At 44.3% G+C, this 27229-nt stretch overlaps 2 protein-coding genes and 1 pseudogene across 10 annotated transcripts in view; all 3 read left to right on the top strand.

Annotated features, from left to right (window-relative positions):
- LOC129686218 (keratin-associated protein 4-12-like) overlaps positions 1-15455 on the top strand; it is a 23590-nt gene extending 8135 nt beyond the window's left edge. Inside the window, exons 2-4 of one of the 9 annotated variants that reach the window (XM_055620022.1) lie at positions 32-111; positions 1680-1688; positions 8983-9467. In XM_055620022.1, the coding sequence (XP_055475997.1) occupies positions 32-111; positions 1680-1688; positions 8983-9467 (574 nt within the window). Of the gene's footprint in view, position 1; positions 117-1679; positions 1689-8930; positions 9468-14990 lie in introns of those variants that run through there. The other 8 variants (XM_055620023.1, XM_055620020.1, XM_055620021.1 and 5 more) reach the window with 8 other exon arrangements.
- Positions 15456-22446: 6991 nt separating this feature from the next.
- Positions 22447-22848, top strand: LOC129686223 (keratin-associated protein 4-8-like). Its single transcript, XM_055620033.1, has one exon. The coding sequence runs from the start codon at positions 22447-22449 to the stop codon at positions 22846-22848; it is 402 nt and encodes a 133-aa protein (XP_055476008.1).
- A 4226-nt stretch (positions 22849-27074) lies between these two features.
- LOC129686224 (keratin-associated protein 4-12-like) overlaps positions 27075-27229 on the top strand; it is a 400-nt pseudogene continuing 245 nt past the window's right edge.

Below are 27229 nucleotides of genomic sequence, written 5' to 3'. Positions count from 1 at the left end.
GCTGCTGCCTGCGTCCAGTCTGTGGTCAGGTCTGCTGCCAGAGCACCTGCTACCGCCCCACCTGTGTCATCTCCACCTGCCCCCGCCCCATGTGCTGTGCCACCCCCTGCTGCTGAGACCTTTCCTGAACACGCCCACTTTTTCCCACCTCCTCTGTTATGAAGATAATCCTTGGGTACCTCATGACCATCCTGAGAGAGGCCTCTCCTGTCAATTGTGTGTCTAGATCCCAGACTCAGGAAAACTACTTGTGGTGACTTCTTTGTTGTTTCAGGACAAAATATAGAATTGGAAGTTAAGGAGTTAAGATGGGGGTTGGGCATGGGAGTGGATCCTGAAGGAGTTACGAGGGGAAGTCAGGGTATTTATGTGATCAAAATACACTGTATGCATTATGAAATAATCAAATAATGATATAAAATTTTAAAAGGAAATTAATAAGAGTGCATATCTTCTAGACTCAAATGTGGAATGATCTGCAGAGTCAGATCAAACCTTTAGAGCCGGAAGTCTCACGATGCCGCCTTGTTTTCCCTTGAACTGTGACATTTCTCTACCTTGTTGCTGCTACTTCTGAATAAAACTCCTTCAATTGGAATAGAAACACAATTTTCTTGTGTCTGTTGCTTTGTAACAATTGCCTTCAGCTAAGGGACATCATGTGCAAAGCGCAACTACTCCAAACTTTCCTGACCTTGCTCTCAGGACTTCAGAAAATTGCAACTTGCTGAGTCAAAAATGTGCAAAAGGGAGGTAGCTACAGTCGGTCTCGGTGAGTTTGTGAGTGCATCCACCTGTTATGTCCAGGAGACACTGGCTTGTGCCGTCCTCCCACTGTCTTTTTCGTGATGTTTCCTGAGCAGCGTGTGCATGTGTATGTGCGCATGTGTGTTTGTGTATGTGTTTTTGTGTGTCATTTGTGAGCCATTGTGAGCCCAGACTTAAAGGTAGGACTCCCTCCCCTCAGGTGGGTTTCCCTGCTCTCTGCTGACTTCACCTGGATGGTGTCTTTAGACACAGACTCCCCTAACCACATTTGATATATGGCCTCCCTGCTAGCCCTTTCCTCCCCGTGCCTGTATGTTATTCAGGTACGGTGCCTCTGTTCTTATGATAGGAGCCTGCTATACAATGCAAAGCAAGCATCTTTGAAGTGCCTAGCTCCAACCAATTCTTGGAGGCCCTCGCCCTCTCCCCAGGGGGTATATAACCTTTGTTCTTTGGAATTAAAGTTGAATTAGCCATCAGCTGTTCCAGAGGTGTGTGATCCCTGTATCTCTCCTGCCCCTCCTGACTTCCCGCACTGCTGGGAGACAACCCCTAGGCAGGAGGAGAACCAGCAGTTTGTGAGCCTGCATTAAGTGCCCAGGTCAACTGCAAAAAGAAGCTTCTCTGATGAGAGCTGAGAGATGCCTCCGACAAGTTGCCCAGGATCTAAGAAATACTCTCCTACCTGTGCTCCAGCACAAAGGCCTGCTTAAACTCAGTAGGCCACAGCCACAGACAACAGCATGGGAAGGAGGCTAGTCAGGAGAAAATGTCTGCCCCTGAGGAGGGAATGACCAAGCGTGGGTGACAGGGAGTGAGAGCGACTAGAACCCACCACACACAGGAATGAAACCGTCAAAGAATAAAAAGATGACCAAGAGCGAAGGAATACTTTAACCAACAAAGAGAAGGCACACCAAGTAGTACAACCTCACTCAGCCGGCTCCTCGGAGGAGTCTGCTCTACCACTTCCAATCCTGTCGTCTCTTTGACTATCAAACACACCTGCACGGACGTCAAAATAAGTGAAGTTCTACGAAAAGATGGAGAGAAATCCTTTTTACAAATGCCAATGCGATGCGTGGATGTTTCTAAGGGCATGAAAAATGTGAAGATCATTTTTCAGGTGTGGAGAAGCAGAGTTATTAGACCGCAGCTTTCTAAAAGCAGATCTCTCCCACATTCTTGCCCTCAGCTCCTCAATTTCATTTCCGTCCATTGATAGGAAAATTATGTTCTCTGGAGGGCAAGCTCACCGCTCTGAGATGGTTCCGGTTAATATAAAATGGCAAACACTCATGAAGAGTTCAGAGCCAGTCTCTCAGACCCCTCCAAACCCCACCCTTAGCTTGCTCCTTCAAACTCTTTTTCTTTTCTCATTCCTCTCTCCTCATACCTTCACATCCTGTTCCCTTATTCAAAAAAGCTATTCTTTCCAGAACTAACAAAAAATTTTTCCCTCTACCCTAACAGCTCCGAAAGCACCCTCACAATGCTCTTTCTTTCTTCATCCTCAATTCTTCTGTATCCTCGCTCGCTCTCCCAAATCCCAAAGCCGCCTCTCCTTCCCTTTCTGAATATCGTCAAAACACTTCCTGTTGTATTTGAAGACCCCTTTGCCTTCATCTTCACATCCCTATACTCCCGACCCCTAGCCAGGCCTCAATCATCCAATCCAGTTTATCCAAGTGGTTTCTAGGCCCCACATCTTCACCCTATAAAATCACCTCCTCATATTGTCAGTCAAAAAGAAAATGCCCTAACAAAATCTTCCCCTTGCCCAAGACCTTTACTCCATTAACACTGTCATTGTCCCTCTCCACCCTGTGGTCCCCAGCCCTTACACTATCCTATTTGATAGCCCCAGAAACGCCACTCACTTCTCAGCCCTAAGCTTAGATATGTTGTTTTTTTTTTTCTCAATGCCCCTATGTTGGCATTTTTAGAAACTTTTTTATTTATATTTATTTAAACACTTTTTAGAAACTCTTTTATTTATATTTCTTTATATCTCTTTCTCCCTACTCCACCCCAATCCCTTCCAACACCCAAACACCAGGTAGGAGGGAGAAAGGGTTAGTAGGAGAGGGGGCACAGTTCTCTCAGTTGCTTCCTGCTGGTTAGGGTCGTGGGGTTCATTGGAGCCAGTCCTTGTTTCAGGAGACCTCCAACTTCTTGTCTCAGTGCATCAAGGGCAACAGGAGCTGCAGCAGGGAGGGGGGAAGAGGGAGCAGCAGCAGCCTTGTTCTTTCCCGGAGCTTTCCAACCCTCTCTGGGCTCTGGCATTTATTTTCTCTCCAGAGTCCTCAGATTTGAACTATCTGCAGCTGGCAAAGAGCCCCTCTCAGAGCCATCACCGGGCAAATAGTTGGCAGCTGTGGACCATCTGAATCCGTCCCACATCCTGCACCTGGGATTAAAACAAAAACATGTTTATATCCACAACCCCCCTAGATGTTCAGTCTCAAGATTTTTTATTTTTTATTTTTTATTTTTTGCCTTCAATTGGGCAGACCCCATACTCAACAATCCCCACAACTGACCTGCACTGTCCTTCCCCAGGGATTCAGAGACAACCCCCATCTTTCAGCCTGGCACTCACTATGGACCGGGTCTGCCTTCCCTCTTTACCCTTCTGCCTTCTTTAGTAGGTAAATGACCCCCTCCTTCTCCGTCCTCCCCTTTCTGATAGCCAAACTGACACTGCTTCACTTCTCAATTTCTTCGGCTCCAAAGGTTACCAGATCTCACTTTCCAAAGCTCAACCCTCCTCTAGTTATTTATCTTGGATTCTCTCTCACCCCAATCCTTCGATATCTCACTTTAGACCACCTTGCTCGGCTCTGCTCCTTATCTCTGCCCTCAACAAAATCCAAACTGCTTTACTCTTGGGGGATGGCTAATTTCCTCCACTCCCTGGGTATTCACTAGCACATCTTCTTATACACTCATGATTGTGAGCCTGGCCTTTAACGGCTGAGCCGTCTCTCCACCCCTAGTACATCCTCTGTACCAAGCTGCTTCTGGACCTCCCAAGCCTCTTCTTCCCATTGGCAAACAATTCTTTAAATGAAAAGGCAGCAAAAACAAACCCACCCTTCTTTAAGCCTCAGCTTTTTGCCTCCTAAATCTATGAAGACCTTTCCATCTTTACACTCCAAAACAAAACAAACAAAAATCCCAAGGTTGTGCCCTTGAGGCCTTGGAACACTTTCTAGGACTGACCTCTGCTCCTGTCATTTACCTCTCCAAAACTCTAGATAACACCTTCTGTGGCTGACTTCCCTGTCTAGCCACAGCCTTTCTGCTTACCTCTAAATCTAACAAATTAACACTAGGCTTCCCAGCTCACATTCCACTTCCTCCTCTCTCTCCCTCTCTGTCTCTCCCTCTCCTCCTAACTTACTGAGAACTCCAATCCTTTTCTCTTATCAAAAGCTCATTCACGTGTCTTACTTGTCTCCCCCTCAATCCCTTCACACCTATCCCTTTACCCGGACATTCCCCAGACCATCTTCACTCCTGTCCAGAGACTCCAGTAGACCACCTCCTCCACCCCTCTCACATACAAGAGGGTCCTTTAGCTACTTCTGCCTATACTTTTCATACAGATAGCAGCTCCTTGCTGGTTTCAGATGATGCCCTCATCAAGGCAGTCTCCTTACCCACACACGCACTACCAATCAACAGACACAATTAATAGCCTTCACCAGGGCCTTCCAATTTACTAAAAATGCATCACTAATGGTGTTTTCCATATCTTTATAACACACTCAGCTGTCTAGAAGGATCAAGGATTTTGAAACACTAAAGATAACTTATTTACTAATTCTTCATATATTCATAACATCCCCAAGGCCTCTCTTGCACCCTCTCAGTTTGGCTTGGTTTACTGTAAGGTACATCAGACTGATCCCTCCATTGTCAGTAAAGACAATACGCATAGCAGGGCTTGGTGCCGCTCGCCTGCAATCCCAGCACTCAGGAGGCAGAGGCAGGTGGTTCACTGTGAGTGAGTTCAAGACCAGCCTGGTCTACAAAGCTAATCCAGGACAGCCAAGGATACACAGAGAAACCCTGTTTCAAAAACAAAACAAAACAAAATACAATACTTTTGCCAACACGACAGCCCGTTGAGCTGCCATTTCATCCCTTATGACTCACCCCACTTCCCTCCAGGCTACTGTACTACATAACCCAGATAGCACCATACTAATCCTCCTTCAACACAGGATATCATTCCCTACTTACATCACATATTGCTCTAAAACTAAATAATACTAAATCCCTTCTATCCTTTCTCGATTGAAGCCTGGAATGTTGACGTCTGCTTTTAAGACATAACTGCAGCCATTTCACCTACCGTTTTATTTTTAAGGTGAAATTAAGTTCAAAATTTAAACTTTTCAACTCTGGTTCTGGAAGAGGTTATTCATAGCTGGCACCAGCAGACCCTGCCAGAGGGTCGAGCTGACCTTATACTCTTACTATGATTCAGTAGTGTTATAACTCATGCTTTATTATCTCTTCACCTGGCTGCATTCACCCTTCTTATGTGCACACCTGGCTACACTTTGGACGCACTCGAGAAGACCCTAACCTCTGCCTCACTTCCTGAACTTAGTACCAATCAACTTAAAGGTTAGCTGATAATACTTTGTCTAGTTAGCCAAAAACATAATGTTGCCTTGTATGGTTAGCCAAAAGGTGTTACTGCCTTCCCCATGTCTATTGCATCTGGTTCTTTCTATAAAAATCCTGCTGGGAGGCCAGGTTGATGTCACAGTTAGGCTCCCCAGTTCCTTTCTGTGTCCCTGGTCTGACCAGTCTTGGGGTGTTGCACTCAATAAACCATCCATATTTAACTGTGACCAGCGTCTGAGTGGTTTGTGTAACTATTCTTGGACCAGAACATCTCCAAATGCACCGGACTCTCACCCCAAGAGATAAGACTTTTTATAGAACTGAACCCAAACCTACAATGAATGTCAGTGAGCTAACCCCACCTCCACTATGCCCTACCTCTTCCCACTCACCGAATTATAAAAGTCTGAAATTGTAAGGGTCCAAGAGAAATGTTTTAAGGTATGCAAGTACAAGTTACAAAGGACTGGGGGCGTAAAAACTTAGTTGTAAAAGTCTATAAATGCAAGAAAATGTTTTAAGGTCTGAGGATATAAGAGCTTCTGCAAATTGTGAGGGTCTGAGAAAGTGATTTCATGTATGAGTCTGAGAAAGTTATGTAAGGCATGTGAAAAGTTGTTTCAAATTTCTTCTCTCTCTATGCTACATGAATTTACTGCCCTTTCTACAGTCTACATTTCAGTACTAACATATCTAAAACTTGTTTCTCTTTTTATAAACTGAAAACATTGCTATAAACTTCAGAAAATCAACATAAATCTCTCTGTCACAAGTTAAATGGGCTCCAGATAAGTACTCCCGTCAACCAACACCCTAAATCTTTCCATCTGTTTATTCCTGAAGGTGTCCCACAGAGCCTGGGCATCAACTGTCACAGCCTACTCTTCCTGACTTCAACAAGATTTCAGCTTTTTTGGGACCCAACAACAGTGCAGGAATATTAGCAGGAAGCAGCCAGAAGGAATGATGCCCACTTCCTCAACACTCAGAGGCCCAATAATAAAACAAAATGGTGGGCAGGAAACACTCTCTAACAGCCTAAAGCACAGCAAACATGGCACCGGCAGGTTTTGACCTTTTCTTTTCCTTTCTAAAAAAACAAAACAAGACAAAAAAAACCTGTTAGATTATATTCCTAAAACTAGCCCCCCAGGTCCATTCTTTTATTTGGCCATTGACTCATTCTTGAGACTAAACAAAGTCCAACAATCAAAATTCATTACTTGGCTACAATGGCTAACACGTCCAATTGGTACTTACCAACTCACCCCAGAACAGACTCCCCCATTTTCTCCTTAAAAACTCACTCCTGAAACAAACAAACAAACAACCACTAAATACCCATTGCTGCTGATCCTGCTTGCTCTCTACCTTTGTCTGACCAGAGGTAGCACCCTCCCCAAGCCCTGCTTTCCCCTCAGAGTAATAAATCTCCCTTGTGCTGAGAATTTAGTGTCTGGGTGTGTTCTGAACCAACTCTAAGGGACTATGACCCCATATATTCTATGAACTAGGGACATTTTATATAACTGACATGAGTCTTTTCTGAGACTGATACTCCAACCAAGGACCATTCATGGAGATAACCTAGAACCCCTGCCCAGACGTAGCCCATGGCAGTTCAGTGTCCGAGGGAGTTCCATAGAAATGGGAACAGAGACTGTCTCTGACATGAACTGATTGACCTGCTCTTTGATCACCTCTCCCTGAGGGGTGAGCAGCCTTACCAGGCCACAGAGGAAGACAATGAAGCCACTCCTGATGAGACCTAATAGACTAGGATCAGAAGGAAGGAGAGGAGGACCTTCCCTATCAGTGGACTTGGGGAAGGGAATGGGTGAAGATGAGGGAGGGAGGGAGGATTAAGATTGGGAGGGGAGGTGAGAGGGAGCTACAGGGGGGATACAAAGTAAATAAACTGCAAATTAATAAAAACAAAGATAAAATAAAAATCAAATCATGTTTAAACAATACAATTATCTAATGTTCATTCCATATCCAAATATTGTTAGTACTGTCCTAAAGAGAAATTTCTATCCATTCCTATACATTACATTTAAATACCCTTTGATTTCCTTAAATCTAAAACGTTTCTTCAGCCTGTCACTATATTAGGAAGTTCTGACCGTGCCAAAGAGGGTGGGCCAGGCATTGTGTGGAGAATTCCTCAGCCTCTGTTTATCCTACATTTCTCCATAGCTGCAGTCAATTATGCCTTTTATAGGAATAGTAAACAGGGGGGGCGACTGCATTTATTGTGTTGTGTGTGTACGTCTACACACCCACGTGTGTGCATTCACGCCTGTGCAGATGGAGATGTACGCCCGTGCTTGTGGAAATGAGGACAACCTCACACGTGATTCCTCAGGCAGTGCCCACCGTTCTGTTTTTCAGAGAAGATCATTCCCTGGCTGGACCGGTTCCACCTTTCTCTGCCTCCCCAATGCTGAGCTGCCAAAAGCACAGGCTACCGTGCTTGCTATAGCTTCTGGACATTGAACTCAGGTCCTCATGGCAGCAAAGCAAGCTTTTACCCACCAGGCCATCTTCACAGCCCCGAAACTAATCTTATCCCTAGATTAGGAGTGCTTTCACATTAGGTTAATAATTTCCCATTTTGAAATTCATAAATAATTGATAAATACTTTGAATTGTACAAATATCATGTTCCTGGTCAAAAGCCATGATTTAACTAATCATCACTCCACCGTTGTGGAGACCTCCTTGCCTCCTCTTCTATTTCTCTTCTTTCTAATCAGTCTATACTAAGGTGTAGAATGATTATTTACTTGGTGTGTTGAAGTCCATTGCTGTCATTGTTTATTTTGATGTTCAAGTGCTCCCATACAGGGCCCAGTGAGAGTCCCTTCAAGGCGACACAAAAATGCCTTTTTGTATTTAAAACAGTGAGTCGTCAGTGACAGTTTGAAACTGGGTAAAGGAAGTATTGTTTCTGATGCATACCTTGGAGAAGTCTGGACAGCCCACCACCTAATGAGCATGCATGACTTGCAGACAAGGTTCCCTTCCTCATAGCTCACATGGAGCTATCTCACAAAGATAAGCCTCCCCCCCCATTTCCCTACTATAATTATGCTTCTCTTTAGACATCAAAAGGGATGTGAACATCATGAGACAAATTGGTTTAATGAGCATCATGAGTGATACACAAACCATGGACATACCTCAGTGACTGAATCCATGGGATGAACCCACCCAGGAAGCAGGGTGGACAAACAAGGAAACAGGGAAGGCAGTTTTGTGACAAAGACCAGATTAAATTATCTTAATTAGAACAAGGAAAAAGAAATCTTATTTTCTTCATCTCCAAGTATTTAAAAAGGAAAATCTGACTTAATGATGACTATTTCTTCAGGGAAAAGAAAACAAGTGGGAAATCTTCTAGGCCATGGTCACAGCATTCTTAGCAGAGTATAAAAGGGGACATGCAGCAGGGAGATTTTCAGATTCACCTTAAACTCACTCCCGTACTCATCAGAACCTCCACCTCTGACACCATGGTCAACTCCTGTTGTGGCTCTGTCTGCTCTGAGGAGGGCTGTGGCCAAGGATGCTGCCAGCCCAGCTGCCTCCAGACCACCTGCTGCAGGACCACCTGCTGCCGCCCCAGCTGTTGTGTGTCCAGCTGCTGCAGGCCCCAGTGCTGCCAGTCTGTGTGCTGCCAGCCCAGCTGCTGCCGCCCCAGCTGCTGCAGGCCCAGCTGCTGCCGCCCCAGCTGCTGCAGGCCCAGCTGCTGTGTGTCCAGCTGCTGCAGGCCCCAGTGCTGCCAGTCTGTGTGCTGCCAGCCCACCTGCTGCCGCCCCACCTGCTGCAGGCCCAGCTGCTGTCAACCTTCCTGTGGTGGTTCCAGCTGCTGCCGCCCCAGCTGCTGCCAACCCTGCTACCGCCCCAGCTGCTGCCGCCCTTGCTGCCGCCCCAGCTGCTGCCTGCGTCCAGTCTGTGGTCAGGTCTGCTGCCAGAGCACCTGCTACCGCCCCACCTGTGTCATCTCCACCTGCCCCCGCCCCATGTGCTGTGCCACCCCCTGCTGCTGAGAACCTCGAGTGGATCCACTTTCCTCTCTATAGATTCGAGTCTTTTGTGGATGTGTTTCGGCCCGAAACACACCAAGTAGTTTGATGCTGCCTGAGTCCAAAGTCTCTTCTGCTTCGCAAGCCCAGTGAGGAGTCAGACAATGGATGGTGTCTGAAATCTGGATGTCGCTTGGAAACAGATTTTGCTTGGCCAGCAGACAGCTGGACAGCTACTTCTCCTCCTGCCCCCTCCACTGGACTTTGCAGTTTCCATAACCTAATATATTTCTGTACCAAATGAAACTTTATATTTTTCTGCAATAAAAATTCAGTGTGGCTGTTACCCTTTTAAGATAGCGTCTGCTCTTCTTAAACAAGTGTGTATGGGAGGTTGGAAGGTAGTTCTGTCAGTAAAGTGCTTGTGGCAGAAGCACGGGGACCTGAGTTCTATCACCAGAACCCATGTAAAAAGCCAGTCGTAGTGGTGGTACCTTCTCATAAACTCAGTGTTGGGGAGACAGCACAAGTGAGCCCCGTGGGCTCCTGAGCTAGCCAGGTCAGCCTAACTGATGAAACCTAGATCCCAGGGAGAGACTCTGTTCAAGAACTAAGGTGGACAGACCCTGCTGAATGACATAGGAGACTGACCTCTGACTTATTCAAACGTGCACACACACACACACACACAGACACACACAGACACACACACACACACACACACACACACACGTACATGCATACACGCTCACGCACTCATGCATGCACACAGAGAGCAAGTGTAATTTCCCCACAGAGCATACAAGGAAATGTTCTTGCTTTTCAGGTTCCATTCATCATTGCCTGGTTTGTCCCCAGGCGTCTTGCTATTTCATAGGCAAACCACCTACCACAATGAATCAATTTTAGGAAAACAGAAAAGCTGTGAAAGGTAGCAATGCATGCAGGGCTACATGATTGCAAGAGCGTTAACAACACAATTTGTGCTTCAGCCCTCACACCAGACCGTCTACAACTCTGGGATCCAGATGCTGCAAGCCTGTTCCATTTCTGCTTCCACGTAGAGCAGGGCTTCAGTATGAGAACAAAGTGCGTGGACACATACGTGTAAAGATGCCAAGATGCAACTTGCAAGCTTGTGTGCTAACCTCACATGTTAATTTAAAAAATAACATAGCAGGCATATTCCAGTATCCGATTAACATGTGCTTGAAATGGAGTAGGACTTCATCTGTGACTCACCTCTACTTTTGAGAGAAAGTTTTCAAATCCAAGCACATTCGGAGAACAAAAACACGACCTAGAGGAGGGAGCAGATTCTGTCAGAAAAACATACAAGCAAAATGTGGTCAGCTGTAGACCTTGGTCAACTGCAGGCTGCATGGCCACGTCCAAAAGTCCCACAGAGCTCCTGGCGGTTGTGTCTGTGACCTTTAGACATGTGGACCTGCTGAAAAATGAGTCTGTTGACATTGCTTCTGTCAGATCCCGATCTCTTCATACATCCATTCAAGAAGCTTCTAACACAGACTCCATTGTAAGTGATGAGGCAAAACGCGCGAGCCGACATGCGTTAGACTCTGCAGTTGAGTCTCCATCATAGTGGAGTTTCTCAGTAAAGTACCTGATGTGTTCCCTTACCAGTCTCTGTCCAGGGGTTGGAGAGATGGCTTTAGGGTTAAAAAGCATTGGCTGCTCTTCCAGAGGAGCCGGGTTTGATTCCCAGCAACCACATGGTGGCTTACAGTTGACTGTAACTCCAAATGCAAGGAATCCAACACCTTCTTCTAGCCTCTGTGGGTACTAGGCATGCACATAGTACATAATGGCTGGTAAAACACTCTTATACATAAAAATAAAATGAAATAATAAGACAGAAAAACAAAACCTTTGTCTTCTTCAGTTTGTATATAGTATTTTTGCTTGTAATTTTATTTACTGGCATGAAATTGAGCTTTCGAGTTCCACTTTACATAAAAAATAGTAAATATTCCCCCAAAAGAATATTTTTACTGGTGACAAATCTTACTTTTCCATTCTAGAGAACACCTGAAATCTCAGAGTTTGGAGAGGAAGCCAGAAGTGCAAGCCATGAATGAGGGACAAAATGGAGACAAGCTATTTGCTTAGGATAAAAACTAAAAAAGCTGAATCTAACCCACAAGGCAGGAGACAAGGTGAGATTCATCAGTAGGCTGATGGTGATATATAAGTACATAAATATAGAGCAAAACCTCAAATCAGAAACTCTGGGACAATGGCTCTCAGCCTATGGGTCTTGATCCCCTTGAGAGCCGAATGACCCTTTCACAGGAATCACCTAAGACCATTAGAAAATACAAATATTTAGTTACAATTCATAAAAGAAGCAAAACTACAGTTACTAAGCAGTAACAAAATAATTTTACGGTTGGGGTCAGCACAACATGAGGAACTGTATTAAAGCGCCGTAGCAGTAGGAAGACTGAGAGCCACTGCTCTAGGGTCTGCAAGAATCAGAACGAACGTCAGTATACTGTGCAGCTAAAGACAGAACACAAACTAAAATTAACTGGATTTGAAAGAATTAAATGATCTGTAATGCAGAGCTTATACTTTGCAATCTCCAAACCAAAACAAAGTAAAACACAGCCCCCCACAAAAACTTGTGTTCCAATACAAAGTATCATTTCTATAACAAAAACCTGAATAATCCAAATATTTTTCAGCAAAAGACTAGCCAAGCGAACTGTAATATGTGCACGAGATTGAGTATTGTGTAGCTGAAATACAGTTAGAAATATCTGAAGCCACAACTATAGAATAAAAAGTAAGATGCCGTTGCTGTGGTGTATTAAGTGAGCCAAAGCAAAGTGTAACCAAAGGTGCATGCTATAAAAACAGTTATCAAACAAAGCCAACAGTAAATGTGAAATTGTAGCAAAACAATGATGTGAAGACACCCTTCAATTAAAAAAAAAATGATAAACATTTAAATCGGTCAATATGCTAATTAGTCTGGGTTGGGGGCCAAGAAATTGCACTGTGCCTCATAAATACATGCAAGTAGCATGTGTCAATCAAAAGCATGTTCTGTTCATAGAGGAGAGAGAGAATGCATGCAGAGAAAGAAGACAGAAGCAAGACTTCCTTGGACATGTCTCACTTTATGAAAATTATTCTGGAACCCCAAACTAATTTGCATAGTTATAAAACAAATGAAATGTTAAAGTCAGTTTTAGGACTATGAGAAGCAAGCATGGGATGTGGAGCCAAGTTCAGGTGTGTTTATTTTATTTTTTTTTTCATGATCAAGTACCTGGCAAATGCAACTTAAGAAGTTGCCAGAAAGAGTGTAAGCTTTGGTCCATGACACGGGAAAGACAAGCACTGAGGATGTGAAGTGGCTTGGTGCGTTGCATCCATAGTCAGGAAGCAAGGAGAGACGAACGCTGGATCTCCGAGCCCTTCCTCCCTTCATTCTGTATGGGACCACAGCCTGTGGGACGTGCCACTGACATCCAGGGTGGGTCTTCCTTGCCTTTTTAACACTCTTACTGATACACCCAGATGTGAGTTCCCATGGAGATGCTGAAGTCCATCATCAAGTTGTCAACGAAGATTATGCATCACACCAAGCATGCTGATGATGTGGAAACGCATAGTTATAATTATTCACTACAAGAGTTTACCATCTGGGATGAGACGATTGAACACATTTAGATTATAGTCATTTGGGCTCGAGTAGGGCTCTTCCCAGAAAAAAAGACAAGCAAAAGGAGCAGGTTTATGGGGTTTCCACAAACTAACAAAACAATGCCAAAGAAAACACTGGCGAGGAAGGGGATGGGGCTGCTGTTGACTTGAAGTAAAAGAGCTTTCTGGAAAGAAGCTGAAGCAGGTACGTTCTAAGGAGATTAAACAGTGCAACCAAAGGTATGAACATTAATAATATTTCTGCTTCGTGGACTACTGAAGGCTATAAGAACTTTAACTCATTTCTGCATGAGCTGTAGCAACTGGATGCCTTGTGGGTTCTTTGAAAAGTAACCTCACTACATAATCACATAGCACAAACAAGAGATCTGGAGCGTGTCCAGCACTCACTAACTGTAATGGTCTCTGTGATCTCACTTTTCATTGGAAAGTGCCTGAGATGTAAATATTTAATTCTTGATTTGGATGTTGTGGATATAACCATTATTTTGTTTTAACCCAAGGCGTGAGATGTGGGACGGATTCAGATGGTCCACAGCAGCAAATTATTTGCCTCGTGTGGGCTCTGAGAGGAGCTCTTTGCCAGCTGCAGATGGTTTAAACTGAGGACTCCGGAAAGAGAATACATGCCAGAGCCCAGACAGTGTGAAGGTTCCTAGAAAGAACGAAACTGCTGCTACTCCCCACCCACCCATCTCCCCGCCCTGCAGCTTCTGTTGCTGTTGATGCAGTGAGACAAGAAGTTGGAGATGTCCTAAAACAAGCTGTGGACTGGCTCCAAGGAACCCCATGACCCTAACCAGCAGGAAGCAACTAAGAACTGTGCCCCCTCTCCCACTAACCCTTTCTCCTACCTGGTGTTGGAAGGGATTGGGGTAGAGTAGGGGAAAAGAGATATAAGAACTGTAAATAAAAGAGTTTTAATAAAGTATGCCACCATTTGAATCCTGGTCTTAAGGGCTTTAAATTTGTATTAGAATTTCCTTTGTAACATAGCATACTTTGATGTTTATAGAACAAAGAGCACAGCCCATGGTGCCCTCATTATCCAAGCAGAGTGTCTCGAACCCATAATTATTGAGTGTCAGGGAAGGATGGTTCAATGAGACTGTTTCATAGAAAGCAGAATCCTCTGCACAAGCTGGCTTGTCAGAAGATGGATCAAACCCATTCACATTTATATATCATACTTGGAGAGGATTCCTAGGGGGATAAGATGGCTCCTTAAATGGGACTCTGACATTGAAAAACACTCATGTGAAGCTAAGCATCCAGTATAATCATTACAATGAGCTATTGAGCACAGGTGTCCCTAACTGCAGGGATGAATCTTTCCTCCTCCTCTTCCTCCTCCTCCTCCTCCTCCTCCTCCTCCTCCTCTCTCTCTCTCTCTCTCTCTCTCTTTCTCTCTCTCTCTCTCTCTCTCACCAGTGCTCTACTAGGCAATAGCTTATGCTTACCCACAGAAAAAAGGACAACATTTTGTGGGCCATTCTCAAAATATTATCAGGTAAGCATAGAGTGACATGTTGTCACATGCCAGTCCCAGTTGAGAAGGCAGGCAGACAAAAACAGAAGCACAAATGTCATTTCACGTGCCTTCATTCGGTGAATCATGACAAAGTAGAAAGAGAAAATGATGCCTTTCCTACATGCTGGAATATTTCTCCTTGTAAACATAATTATGCCTTAATAACTTAATTTCCTGGTAAGAAAAACAAGGAAAGGAGCTTTGCTCACGTTGACACCAGTTACTGAGCTGAGTATAAAAGAGAACACCAGCTAGGAGACCTTCCAATTCTCAAAACTCACTCTCTCAGAAACCCACCCAGAACCTCCTCCTCTGACACCATGGTCAACTCCTGTTGTGGCTCTGTCTGCTCTGAGGAGGGCTGTGGCCAAGGCTGCTGCCAGCCCAGCTGCCTCCAGACCACCTGCTGCAGGACCACCTGCTGCCGCCCCAGCTGCTGTGTGTCCAGCTGCTGCAGACCCCAGTGCTGCCAGTCTGTATGCTGCCAGCCCACCTGCTGCCGCCCCAGCTGCTGCAGGCCCAGCTACTGTGTGTCCAGCTGCTGCAGGCCCCAGTGCTGCCAGTCTGTGTGCTGCCAGCCCACCTGCTGCCGCCCCACCTGCTCTCAACCTTCCTGTGGTGGTTCCAGCTGCTGCCGCCCCAGCTGCTGCCGCCCTTGCTGCCGCCCCAGCTGCTGCCTGCGTCCAGTCTGTGGTCAGGTCTGCTGCCAGAGCACCTGCTACCGCCCCACCTGTGTCATCTCCACCTGCCCCCGCCCCATGTGCTGTGCCACCCCCTGCTGCTGAGCCTTCATCCCTCAATCCAGCATCCATTTCACCTCTATCCCCATAGCTGGCCCCAAGGACAGATGGAGTGGGTTCAACGTCGTTTTGTTGAGTTATGTCTCTGTATTTTCTTGGACACAACAACAGCCATTGTAGCTTCAATCCAAACCCCTCGTGTGGACCTTTCCTTCCCATCAAAGTGTGAATTTGCTTGTACTGTACCAGCTGTTGGACTGAATCCTCCCCCGATTCTTAACTTTTAGGTCCAGCTTATGGGTCCACAGGCCGATTTCAGTATTTATCTGCTGTGGATCTTTCTATTTTCTGTCTTAATTGTTCAATGAAGAGGCTCTTTGGTTGTTCTTACTCCCCCAGCTCTCCTTTGTTTTGTCACTGTGTCAAAATAAAACATTTACCCACGTAGAAAACCCAGTGTGATCAATAAGATTTCTTTCTTCCTAAAGACTTTGTCTTTGCCCATATTTGTAGAATGGATGACAAGAGGTTTTTTTTTAAATTTTTTATTAATTACACTTTATTCATTTTGTATCCCCCCATAAGCCCCTCCCTCCTCCCCTCCCGATCCCACCCTCCCTCCCCTTTCTGCATGCATGCCACTCCCCAAGTCCACTGATAGGGGAGGTTCTCCTCTCCTTTCTGATCTTAGTCTATCAGTTCTCATCAAAAGTGGCTGCATTGTCCTCTCCTGTGGCCTGGTAAGGCTGCTCCCCCCTCAGGGGGAGGTGATCAACGAGCAGGCCAATCAGATTATGTCAGAGGCAGTTCCTCTTCCCATTACTATGTAACCTGCTTGGACACTGAACTGCCATGGGCTACATCTGTGCAGGGGTTCTAGGTTATCTCCATGAATAGTCCTTGGTTGGAGTATGAGTCTCTGGGAAGTTCCCTGTGCTCAAATTTTCTTGTTCTGTTGCTCTCCTTGTGGAGACCCTGTCGTCTCCAGCTCTTACTATTTCCCACTTCTTACATAAAATTCCATTCACTCTGCCCAATAGTTGGCCATCAGGCTCGGCATCTGCTTTGATAGTCTGCAGGGCAGAGGCTTTCAGAGGCCCTCTGTGGTAGGTTCCTTGTTTGTTTCCTGTTTTTTTCTTCTTCTGGCTTTCAGAAGCCCTCTGTAGAAGGTTCCTAGGTTGTTTCCTGTTTTCTTCTTCTTCTGATGTCCATCCTCTTTGCCTTTCAGGATGGGGATTGATCGTTTTAGTTAGGGTCCTCTCTCTTGCTTAGTTTCTTTAGATATACAGATTTTAGTGGGTTTGTCCTATGTTGTATGTCTATATGAGTGAGTATATACCGTGTGTGTCTTTTCGCTGCTGGGACAACTCACTCAGGATGAACCTTTCCAGGTCCCACCATTTATCTGCAAATTTCATGATTTCCTTATTTTTCATTGCTGAGTAATATTCCATTGTATAGATGTACCACAGTTTCTGCATCCATTCTTCAGTTGAGGGGCATCTGGTTGTTTCCAGCTTCTGGCTATTACAAATAAAGCTGCTACAAACATGGTTGAGCAAATGTCCTTTTTGTGTACTTGAGCCTCTTTTGGATATATGCCTAGGAGTGGTATGGCTGGATCTTGGGGAAGCGCTATTCCTAGTTGTCTGTGAAAGCGCCAGATTGCTTTCCAGAGTGGTTGTACAAGTTTACATTCCCACCAGCAGTAGAGAAGGGTTCCCCTTTCTCCACAACCTCTCCAGCATGTGTTGTCACTTGAGTTTTTGATCTTGGCCATTCTCATGGGTGTAAGGTGAAATCTCAGGGTTGTTTTGATTTGCATTTCCCTAATGGCTAATGAGGTTGAGCACTTAAAGAAATGACAAGAGTTTTTGATGAAAAAAAAATGTTTAACTATATTTGCCTTTTTTTTTCATCAACAGTCTCCTTTGTTTTTAGACAACATTGAAGAACACATGGATAAAAATGAGAAAATTCATTGTAGAAAGACTGTAAATCATGTTCTTTGAGCCTGTATCTGTTGGTACTACACACATGCAAATATCTCATAGTAACTACGGGGATAGTAGACTCGGATGTCTGTAGCTAAGGGCAATTGGTTTAAAAAATACAGTGAAAGCTAAAAGTGCCAAATGTGATATCACAGGATGAATGGGGAGATGGGGGCTTTATGTTACTGTGTAAGCATTTGCAAACAGAGGAGAGATGAAGTTGAAGGTGATTCTATGGCTCAAAGTAGCCAAGCCCCAGGATGCTTCTTCTTCTGGTTTAAACTGTTCTGCTACACAAAGATAGAGTCCCCTGACTAGGAAAGACGACACTGAGATATGGAATGGTAGCATCTGGGTCATGCAATTAAAGATCTTGGGTCTCTGGATGTCCTCGAGCTCTTCGGAGCAGAAAAAGATCTCTTTTGTTATTGTTGAAGGACAGGATATCTTTTTGTTTAAAGATGGCACAGATGCCTCAGTCTTGAAAGCTAACGAAAGACCCTTTCCCACTCTTCTTGGCTTCTCCTCTTCGCCACCTACCACTAGGCCCTGTCTCCTGCCCTGCCTGACGGCCAGTATCTGCAAGCCCATGTTCCCCTTCTGTTTGGCTTTTCATTTGTCTCATACAAGCAAGTAAGCTCACCCCTACCTACTACTCTATCTTGGCTTAGAGAGGAGATTCTTTCTTTCTTTCTTATAGCCTCACTTCCTCTATTTCCTCTTTTAGAAATTTAAGCAAGTGTATGTACCTTTAATATTTGTGCATGTGTGTGTGTGTCAGTATTTTGTCTGCATGTGTGTCTGTGATGCATGTGTCTGCATGTACACTGATGATGTTTGTAAGTGACCCTGTGAGTACGAAGGCTCAAACCCAGGTCCTCTAGAAGAGCAGCAAGTGCTTTTAATCTCTGAGCCATCTGTCCAGCCACAGGTATTTTTACATTTGCATCTGGGCTCTTCAGGCATGCTACAGAATGTGATGGATGTTTACGACACTTGCTTTACCACCGCTTAACAAAATGCCGCTTCACAGTAGCTCAGAGAGGGGCACCCTATTCACCCTTACAGCTGAGTAGTGCTGCATTACAGAAATGTACCAGCATTTATTACTTAGCATCCTATTGAAGGATTCCCAGGGCTGTGTCCAGTTCTGTTTTTGTTATTTTATTTCCCATTGTGAATAGAACTGATACAAATAATCTTGTAAAAAATTGCCTTTATATTTTTTTTCTGGGTTGTATACGGAGATACTTTAGATTTGGGATAGCCATGTCCACAATAATGCTGCTTGTTGGCAAGTCTTCACAAGAAAGTCAGAAACATACTCATTTCTATATTTTCAGATTGAATTCTTGACAACCTAATGATGAAAAGCAGCATCTCTTATTATTTTATTTTTTTACTCTGCACAAAGGGGGAGTACAATGTACCCCACTTCCCGTCATTCCTCCACCTCCAAGTATTTCCAAGGCCTTGATGTTCACACTTTCCCCCCGACTTTCATGCATCTTTGCAGAAAATATCTTTTTCACCGTAAGCAGCTGATCTTTTTCTAATCTTTACTTTTAACTTTAAATATTCAATTCTATTTGATTAGAGGTAATCCTTCCATCTCAAAAATCAATGAGGTTATTTTTTTAATTACTTGGCTAGTCTTTTTTCCTCTTTTTTTATTTAAAAATTTTCATACCAAATATTTCAACAGTGTTTTCATCTCCTTCTGCTTCTCTCAGATCCTCCTCACTTCCCTTCCCACCAAACTTTGTGTCCTCCCTCTCTAGGAAAGAGAGAGAGAGAGAGAGAGAGAGAGAGAGAGAGAGAGAAATAATAAAAACATACTCAAAATGGCCAGGTTGGTCTGAACAACTCTCTAGACAATGTCCACCTGGTGCCTCATGGCACAGGTGGGGCATAGCACTCCTAATATGACTTCAGACACATAAAGGCCTCGGGTGCTACTAAGATGAGCCATGAAAGAGACAGAGAAACAGAAGGACGTGTGCATGCTGAAGAGAGGCAGAGCTGGAGCCTTGAGGATAATGAGGAACAGACTGATGTGAGTAGCCAGCAATACCACCTAAGGCCATGGTGAGGCTCTGGCTCCTGCTGTTACCAAGAACCACATTTGGGTCCATGGCCCTGCAGCAGCCGAGGTCTGTTACCACCAAAGGACAGGCAGAAGTCCCTGGTCTGGGCTGCCACCTAGGGCCATGTTGATGTCTGAGGTCTGTGCAGAGCTGGCTCCACCCATTGCCTAGGCATCTTGGGAGAGCTGGTCCTAGGGTTGTGAAAGTAGGAGAGCTGTCCCTGTCCCTCACCTGCGGCAGCGCTCAGGAGTGCAAGCCCTGGACCTCACTGGGCAGCACAGCGGAGCTGACTCTAAAGGCGAGGGTGCAGGTGAGCCAGCCCGAAGGTGTGAGCATAAGAGAGCTAGTCCTGCAACTTGTCTGCCAAGTGGAAGCAAGTGAGAGAGCTGGCCCTGGGGTAGTGAAACTGGAGAGCTGTCCCGGCCCCTCACCTGCTATAGCACTCAGGAGAGTGGGCCCTGAACCTCGCCTGAGCAACACAATAGAGCTGGCCCTGGACATGGGGGTTTCAGATGAGCCAGCCCGAGGGTTTGAGTGCAGAAGAGCTATCCCAGACTCTTGTCTGCTGCACAGTAGCATGGACCAGAGAGAGATGCCCTCCTCCCCTCCCTCATCCCTTGCTACCTACGGTAGGTGGGAGAGATGGGCTGAGAGTGGAAGAACTGGCCCTGTCCCTCAGTGGCTGCATCACTCTGGAGAGCAGGTCCCACACCTGGCCTAGGCAGCAGGGTCAAGTTGGCCTTGGTGGCGGGGCTTGTTTGTGATGGCTTAGTATGCAGTATTTCTAAACTTTTATTGACTTTGTTCTTTGACACCTTCATAGAAGTACAGCATGTATTACTGATTACTAACGTTCACTTGTTCATGCCAAAACTATCAGGAAGGATAGTTCACTGCAAAAGTGTGTAGGTTCACATGCATGAAACCAAAGCATACTAAAACGAGACCCTTCTTACATGATGAGGCTCTGTCTATCCCCACTGGCTTTGTACGTAACTCTCGCTAACTTTGTAGAAACGTCTATTGCACCAACGCTTTTCCTGTCTTCGCTTATCCTTACAACCCTAGATGGGCACTCACCTTTCACCCTATAATATAACCACCACTTCAATGTTCTTCCTGCTCCCAGGCATTCTCACACTTCCAAACACTTGCAAGGCCTGGATGCTGCTCAGTATAAATTCAAGAAAATCCTTAAAGTCTCTCCATTATACTCACTGAGTATTGTCTTTCTCTGCAATCTACAGACAGGATTGGGCAGGTTATTGAGCCCACCAAAGGCTGAAACATAGAATATCCATACCCGTGTTCATTATCTGAATGGTCCTTTCTTCCTTCTCTACCCAACTAGATTACCTCATCATTCTAAGCGCTTTAGTTTTTAATAAATCCCATAGTCACTCAACTGCCCTCTCACTCATGATTGGGCACCAAACTAATGAATGTAAGTGAGACATTTCCTTGAGACTAAGGCCTTTGAGCCTTTACCTCGGAAAGGGGATAAAACAAAACCATTCTGATAGGATGTGATACCCTAGGACAGAGGCAATAGGGAAAGGAAGTTTCATTTCGGTGTAGTAATTGTAAAAGAAGATCAGAAATGAGCTGTCCTGGACACTGAAGGGTGTGTGAGAGTTTGCAAGTTTGACAAAGAAGAAAACATTTTAGGAAAATAAAATTAGGTGTGAAAAAGGATGCCAGATTGTCATTCTTCATATTCTTTGAGGGACTGGCTGTGTCCCTGTGTTTGGGACCTCAGTTACCTCATGTATAAGGAATTAACAAGAATTGTGACCACCTCTCAGAGTCCTCAAGAAATGTTAGCTAAGATAACAATCACAGAGGACTTCAAACATTTCTGGCACACAGTAGGTATTCAGAAAATTTTGACTGTCAGGGTTATCTCACCTTCCACTGGGAATGCTCAGATTTAAATATGTAATTGTTATTTTGTTGACTAATCCAACAACCCCAAGAATAACTGACAAGATCTTTACAGTTCATGTATCCTGTCCCCTTAATCATTTGTAGAATGCAGATGAGAGTTTATGCCTTTATTTCTATCTTATTTTCCGCAAGTATTTCTCCAATATATATTATTGAGGAGGAATAACTCAGACTATGGAAAAGACATGGCTTTTAAAAATATTTTTTATTTATTCTTTGGAAATTTTATGCATGCAGAAAATGTATTAAGAATATTATTTGCACATACTCATTGGGTTTGTTGACTTACCAAGACATTTTGTTGATCAAACTGTGCTTTCAAGTCACCCCCACTCTGAAAGACATGACCCTAGGAATTTAATAATTTTTAAAGACCCATCGTGCTAACAAGTGTTTGTTGTTCAAAAGTAATTATCACTGCAAAATTATTTCACCTGGGAGAGATTAACTAAGACAAGATTGCTAGGACCTTTGCCCAGCTTGCTCACACCAGACTGACCATGTGAGAAATACAATATTCTTTATTAGTTGTGAGCTACCTCCTTCATACCCCCCAAAATACCAAGATTTCAATCTGTTTTCCTACCAGGATCCCAGAGAACCTGCTTCTAACCTATTGCTGCTAGAGATACAGTCACCATAAGGTCCATTCTGAGCATATTACCCAGGATAAGACATGAAATAAAGAATTATCACTCAACCCGAGGAGACAAAGCAGACTGTGTCTACTTTAGGGGATATATCAAAGGAGAAAAGAAAAGCCGATTCTCTTGGCTTTGCCAAATTAGATAGCTCAGAATAAAGCAGGAAAAGGAAGAAGTGCCTTTTCTATATATAAATCAGCACAAATAATTAACTGAAACTAACTGATCTTCTGCAGTATAAACAAGAGTCACATGGTTAGTAGCCCTCAGCAGGGTATAAAAAGCAAGAGGCAGCAAGGGAAGAGACCAAACTAGGAACTCTCAACGTCTTTTAAGCCCACACAGAATCTCTACTTCAGACACCATGACCAGATCCTGTTGTGGCTCTGTCTGCTCTGAGGAGGGCTGTGGTCAAGGTTGTTGCCAGCCCATCTGCTGCCAGACCACCTGCTGCCGCCCCAGCTGCTGTGTGTCCAGCTGTTGCAGACCCAGCTGTTGTCAGTCTGTGTGCTGTCAGCCCAGCTGCTGTCGCCCCAGCTGCTGCAGGCCCAGCTGCTGCATCTCCAGCTGCTGTCAACCTTCCTGTGGTGGTTCCAGCTGCTGTGGCTCCAGCTGCTGCCGCCCCTGCTGCCGCCCCTGCTGCCGTCCCTGCTGCTGCCTTCGTCCAGTCTGTGGTCAGGTCTGCTGCCAGACCACCTGCTACCACCCCACCTGTGTCATCTCCACCTGTCCCCAACCCATGTGCTGTGCCATCCCCTGCTGCTAAATCTTCTCTTTGATTGGACCATTAATCTCCTCAGTCTCTACTAATGAAGTCCTTTCTTCTGGAAAATGTGTCATGTTCGAGGGACTTGACACAAGTCAGTCTCATTTGCACTTGTTCTGTGTGCACATTCTGACTTCTGTCCAAAGTTCTTCCTCTTAGAATTAATTTATCAAAAACCTCTCAGTAACTTAACAGCTCTCTCCCAACGTGCCTCACCTTGTATTTTTATCTACTCATCATGTTGGAGGAATTTAAATTATCCCTGGCTCTTGTCAAGCACACAAGCACACATTTTAACCCTTCTGACATTAAAATCCAATAGTGTCTTTTATAGCTTTTGTAAAGATTTTCATACTTTGGTATTTCTGTGTAACAAAAATAAACGTTCAACACACTGATGCTAAAAATTGAATGTGACTGTTACTTTCTTTAAAAGAATATGTAAATTTTAAAAGGGGGGGAGGGTGAAATGGCTCAGCAGACGAAGGAATTTAATTAACAAACCTGATGATTGGAGTTCCAAACCTGGCGTTCACATGGTAAGAGGAGACTGACTCCCACAAGTTCTTCTCTGATTACATGCATGCTGTGGCAACTGCAAACACAGAAAGACAGGGAGAGTAAATATTAAACTTACAAAAAAGGAGAGAAAGAAGCCTTGAATCCTTTGCATATACTTCTTGAGTTACTATATTTTTTGTCTTTTTTTTTTAAATTATGTTTTAGATTATTTTTGTTGTTGTTGTTGTTTTGAGACAGGGTTTCTCTGTATAACCTTGGCCATCCTGGACTTGCCTTGTAGAGCAGGCTGGCCTCAAACTCACAGAGATCCACCTGCCTCTGCCTCCCCTGTGCTGGGATTAAAGGCGAGTGCCACCATCGCCTGACTGAACACTCATTTTAATGAATGGTTCCAGCTCTCTGGTCTTCTGTCTTGAATGGTTTGGGGATCAGGTGGAAATCTCCAGGAAGCTCATGCTGAGACAGAGCTCAGCATGCTGGAGGTCCATGGAGATGTTCTGTAGATTAGCTCTCACGGGGAAGGGGGGGAAGACGGGCGGGAAGGAGAGTGGGATTTGTTACTGAGGAAAAAAACCAAACTGGAAGGCTACCTCATGGGCAGGCTTGGTCGGTCTTCTGGGGGATTCAGAGCATGGAATGACATGTTCACAGCATCTATAAATGGAGGAGGGGAATGTGACTCTTTAGCATGCCATCCTGAAAAAGGACAGCTTTGGCGAAAAGTCACCACTTCCAGCAATAGCCATGGGCTTCACCCAGCCCTCATCCACATCACCTGTCTGCCTCAGAAGTGGTCTCTCTATACAGGAGGATGAAGGCCCCACTGACAATCAGCCCTCATAAAGCATGCATATGGAGAAAAGGTTCACCACGCTTGATTCTGGAGTGGTTTTGCTAAACCATTCATTGGCTGTTTTTATCAAGCCCCGCCCCCCCCGAGTCTGAAAGGTGGTGTAGGTTGTATTCAGTCTTCCCCAATAATTTTCCCTGGTACATATTCATGGCTGCGCCATCACTTCAACTTCCCATAACAACTACAAAATAATTAATTTGCCTGAGACAAAGAAGACTTTCTAGAGAAAACTAGGTTTCAATCAATGCCATTTTATTTCTGTTGGAAGTTTGACTAATGTATGTTGTCTGCTTCCACTCAGGTGGATCACTGAGTTGGAGGCCAGCTTGGTCTACAGAGCTAGTTCCAGGACAACCAGGGACACGCAAAGAAACTCTGTCTTGGAAAAAAAAAAAAAAAAAGAAATAAGTGTTCGATCTTTCAGTGCTAGGAGAATATAAGTGTAATGGCAGAAACATGTGGCAATACTCCATGAAGAAAATTATAAAGTTTATGTAAGTAACATTTATTCTTTTCTACAGAATCCCCTCCCCCCTCTAAAATGTAAAACAACACAAGAATCCGTGACCAAAAGCAAATTCCCCTTAGTGAGTCATCTGTAATGTCTTTCAAGATCCATCGGCATGCATTACAGCCTTATTAAACGCATTCATACACAGAATGAACAAACATCATTCGCTCACCCGCCTAGCTTTTGCCCATAGCATAATCCTGTCCTGAATACAAATGCTTTGGATTTTTTTTCTCCTTTTCTGACCATTTCCTCCAATGCCTCTCTTGTACCTTCTGAGATAGGGTCTTTGTACAGGGTTCAGATATAGTTTTGTCTAGTTGAGAGTTTTCCCAGCAGTAAAAGTAAAACTGGGAAGTCCAGGGACAAAAGAAAACAGGTGTTATGGTTTGGTAAGCGCCTTCTTCCTACCCACCCCTCCACTTTGTGGCTATAAATATGTAACTTGAGCACTAATGAGCATCTGCAAACAAGGTCCCCTCCGCAAATCAAGTTTTCTGCAGCTTTCTACACATAGCCTTTATCTGGTGACACACCACTATAAATGCCTCATAAGCTATATGAATATTTGACTAAAAAAATGGATTACATATACATAAATGTAATTTTTCTCAAAGAGGACAGTGGTTTATTTTTTAACTGTTTTCTGTTGTTTTTTTTTCTCTAATATGTAAAATGGCCTGCTCCTATATTTCCACCCACTCCACAAACTGCTATGATAGAGTAAAATGTGCTAAGCTAGAAGCATGATGGAGGAACTCATGACATGTAAAGAGGCCCTTCATCAGGACAGACACCGTGCAGGCGGAAGCATCTCCGATGAGTCCTGCTGGGTGAGGGAGGGCTTGCCAATGAGTAGCATTCCGAGAGGATGAAGCTCGTTCAGCAAAGGTTTGCAAACTTGATTCTTCCTCTGCTACTTAGATGTGGGTTCAGCTCACTCTGTGTTTCCTCTTGGGACAGATATTGTGATTTTAGCCTCTCTGTGCTTCTTTAAGCTCTTCCATCAAAAGAAGATGTTCTGTGAATAGCATTTCACAGAACTCCATTAAAAACAAAAGAAATACAATATAACCAACACAATGCCTGCCACGTGGTGACGTGTTACAAACTATAACCCCCACATGTAGAATCCACACAGTGTCTGATCCACAGCAATATTTTACAAACTACACCCCCACCAAGAGCACATGGAACACATCCACATATTTTAATTTTAGTTTTCTCATTGAAGTCGTTAGAATTGTTTATTTTGTGCCAAATAGTTCCCTCTGCCTGTGTCTTATCCAATCACTTAAAGAAAGGAATGAGAGGCTGCCCTCTCTGTGCCTAGAATAGCCAGCAGAAACTTTTGCATTTATATTGTCAAAGTTAGAAACTCAAAATATCATATGTGTATAGATAGACATACATATAATTCAGACCAGCAAGGTGACTCAACTGATAAAGCCTGATGACCTGAGTTCTAGCCCTGGTACTCTGCACAGTGGGTGGGTGGGTGTGCCCACACGCATATACACAACAAAGAAACAAACAAATAAATAAGTAGATAGATAAATGTATAGGGCCTACCTTATAAATTTTTTTGAATGCCTTAGTGACTGAAAATCTACTATGCAGTTTCACAATTAAAAGATAAATAAAATTTTCCCACTCTCAATCATTCTCTAGCAAGACATTAAAAAAAAAAAACTAGTTTCTATTATTTCTAAGTGGTTGAACCACTGCCAGGTTCTTCAGTTGGAGAGGTTAGATTGAAATGTTACAATTTAGAACTTTCTTAGGTCTGACCATCTCTGTGATCCTCTAATGGACACAGGAAATCACCATCATCCCCGTGAGAGATGGGACAGCCTCCCTCTAAAGGGTCTTTCCTTATAATTTTCTTCCTGACTCTCATCAGGATAAAACATTTTTTGACAACAAAAGACATACTGGAATTTGTGGAAAAACATTTCCATGATTTGCAAGGAACAGTGTACAGACCAGAGGGAAAGTCACATTTAGAAAACAAAATACCAGAAAGTCATGTGACAAGTTATTTGTAAAAGGGACAAAGGTGACCCACTACGGGAAAAATGTGACCAGAATTTCAGTTGCAAACACGAGGGCCCCAAGAATAGAAAATGTCTTGTTTTCTTTCTTTTGGAGCATTTAACCAGAAACATTACAATTATGTAATTAAATGATTACGTTTTCCAAGAAGGTAAATATTAATAAGGAAATGATGACATAGGCACATGAGATGTTCAGTGGGGTATAAAAGAGGGTGTGGGGGCAAGGAGATTTCCAAACCTTCACTCTCTTGAAAACCCATCTAGAACCTTCACCTCTGACACCATGGTCAACTCCTGTTGTGGCTCTGTCTGCTCTGAGGAGGGCTGTGGCCAAGGCTGCTGCCAGCCCAGCTGCTTCCAGACCACCTGCTGCAGGACCACCTGCTGCCGCCCCAGCTGCTGTGTGTCCAGCTGCTGCAGGCCCCAGTGCTGCCAGTC

Source organism: Psammomys obesus, unplaced genomic scaffold (assembly GCF_907164565.1).
Source record: "Psammomys obesus unplaced genomic scaffold, mPsaObe1.curated_primary_1811, whole genome shotgun sequence".
Classification (NCBI taxonomy): Eukaryota; Metazoa; Chordata; class Mammalia; order Rodentia; family Muridae; genus Psammomys; species Psammomys obesus.
Note: the sequence above shows the minus strand (reverse complement) of the source record. Positions and strands in the feature narration are given on the sequence as shown.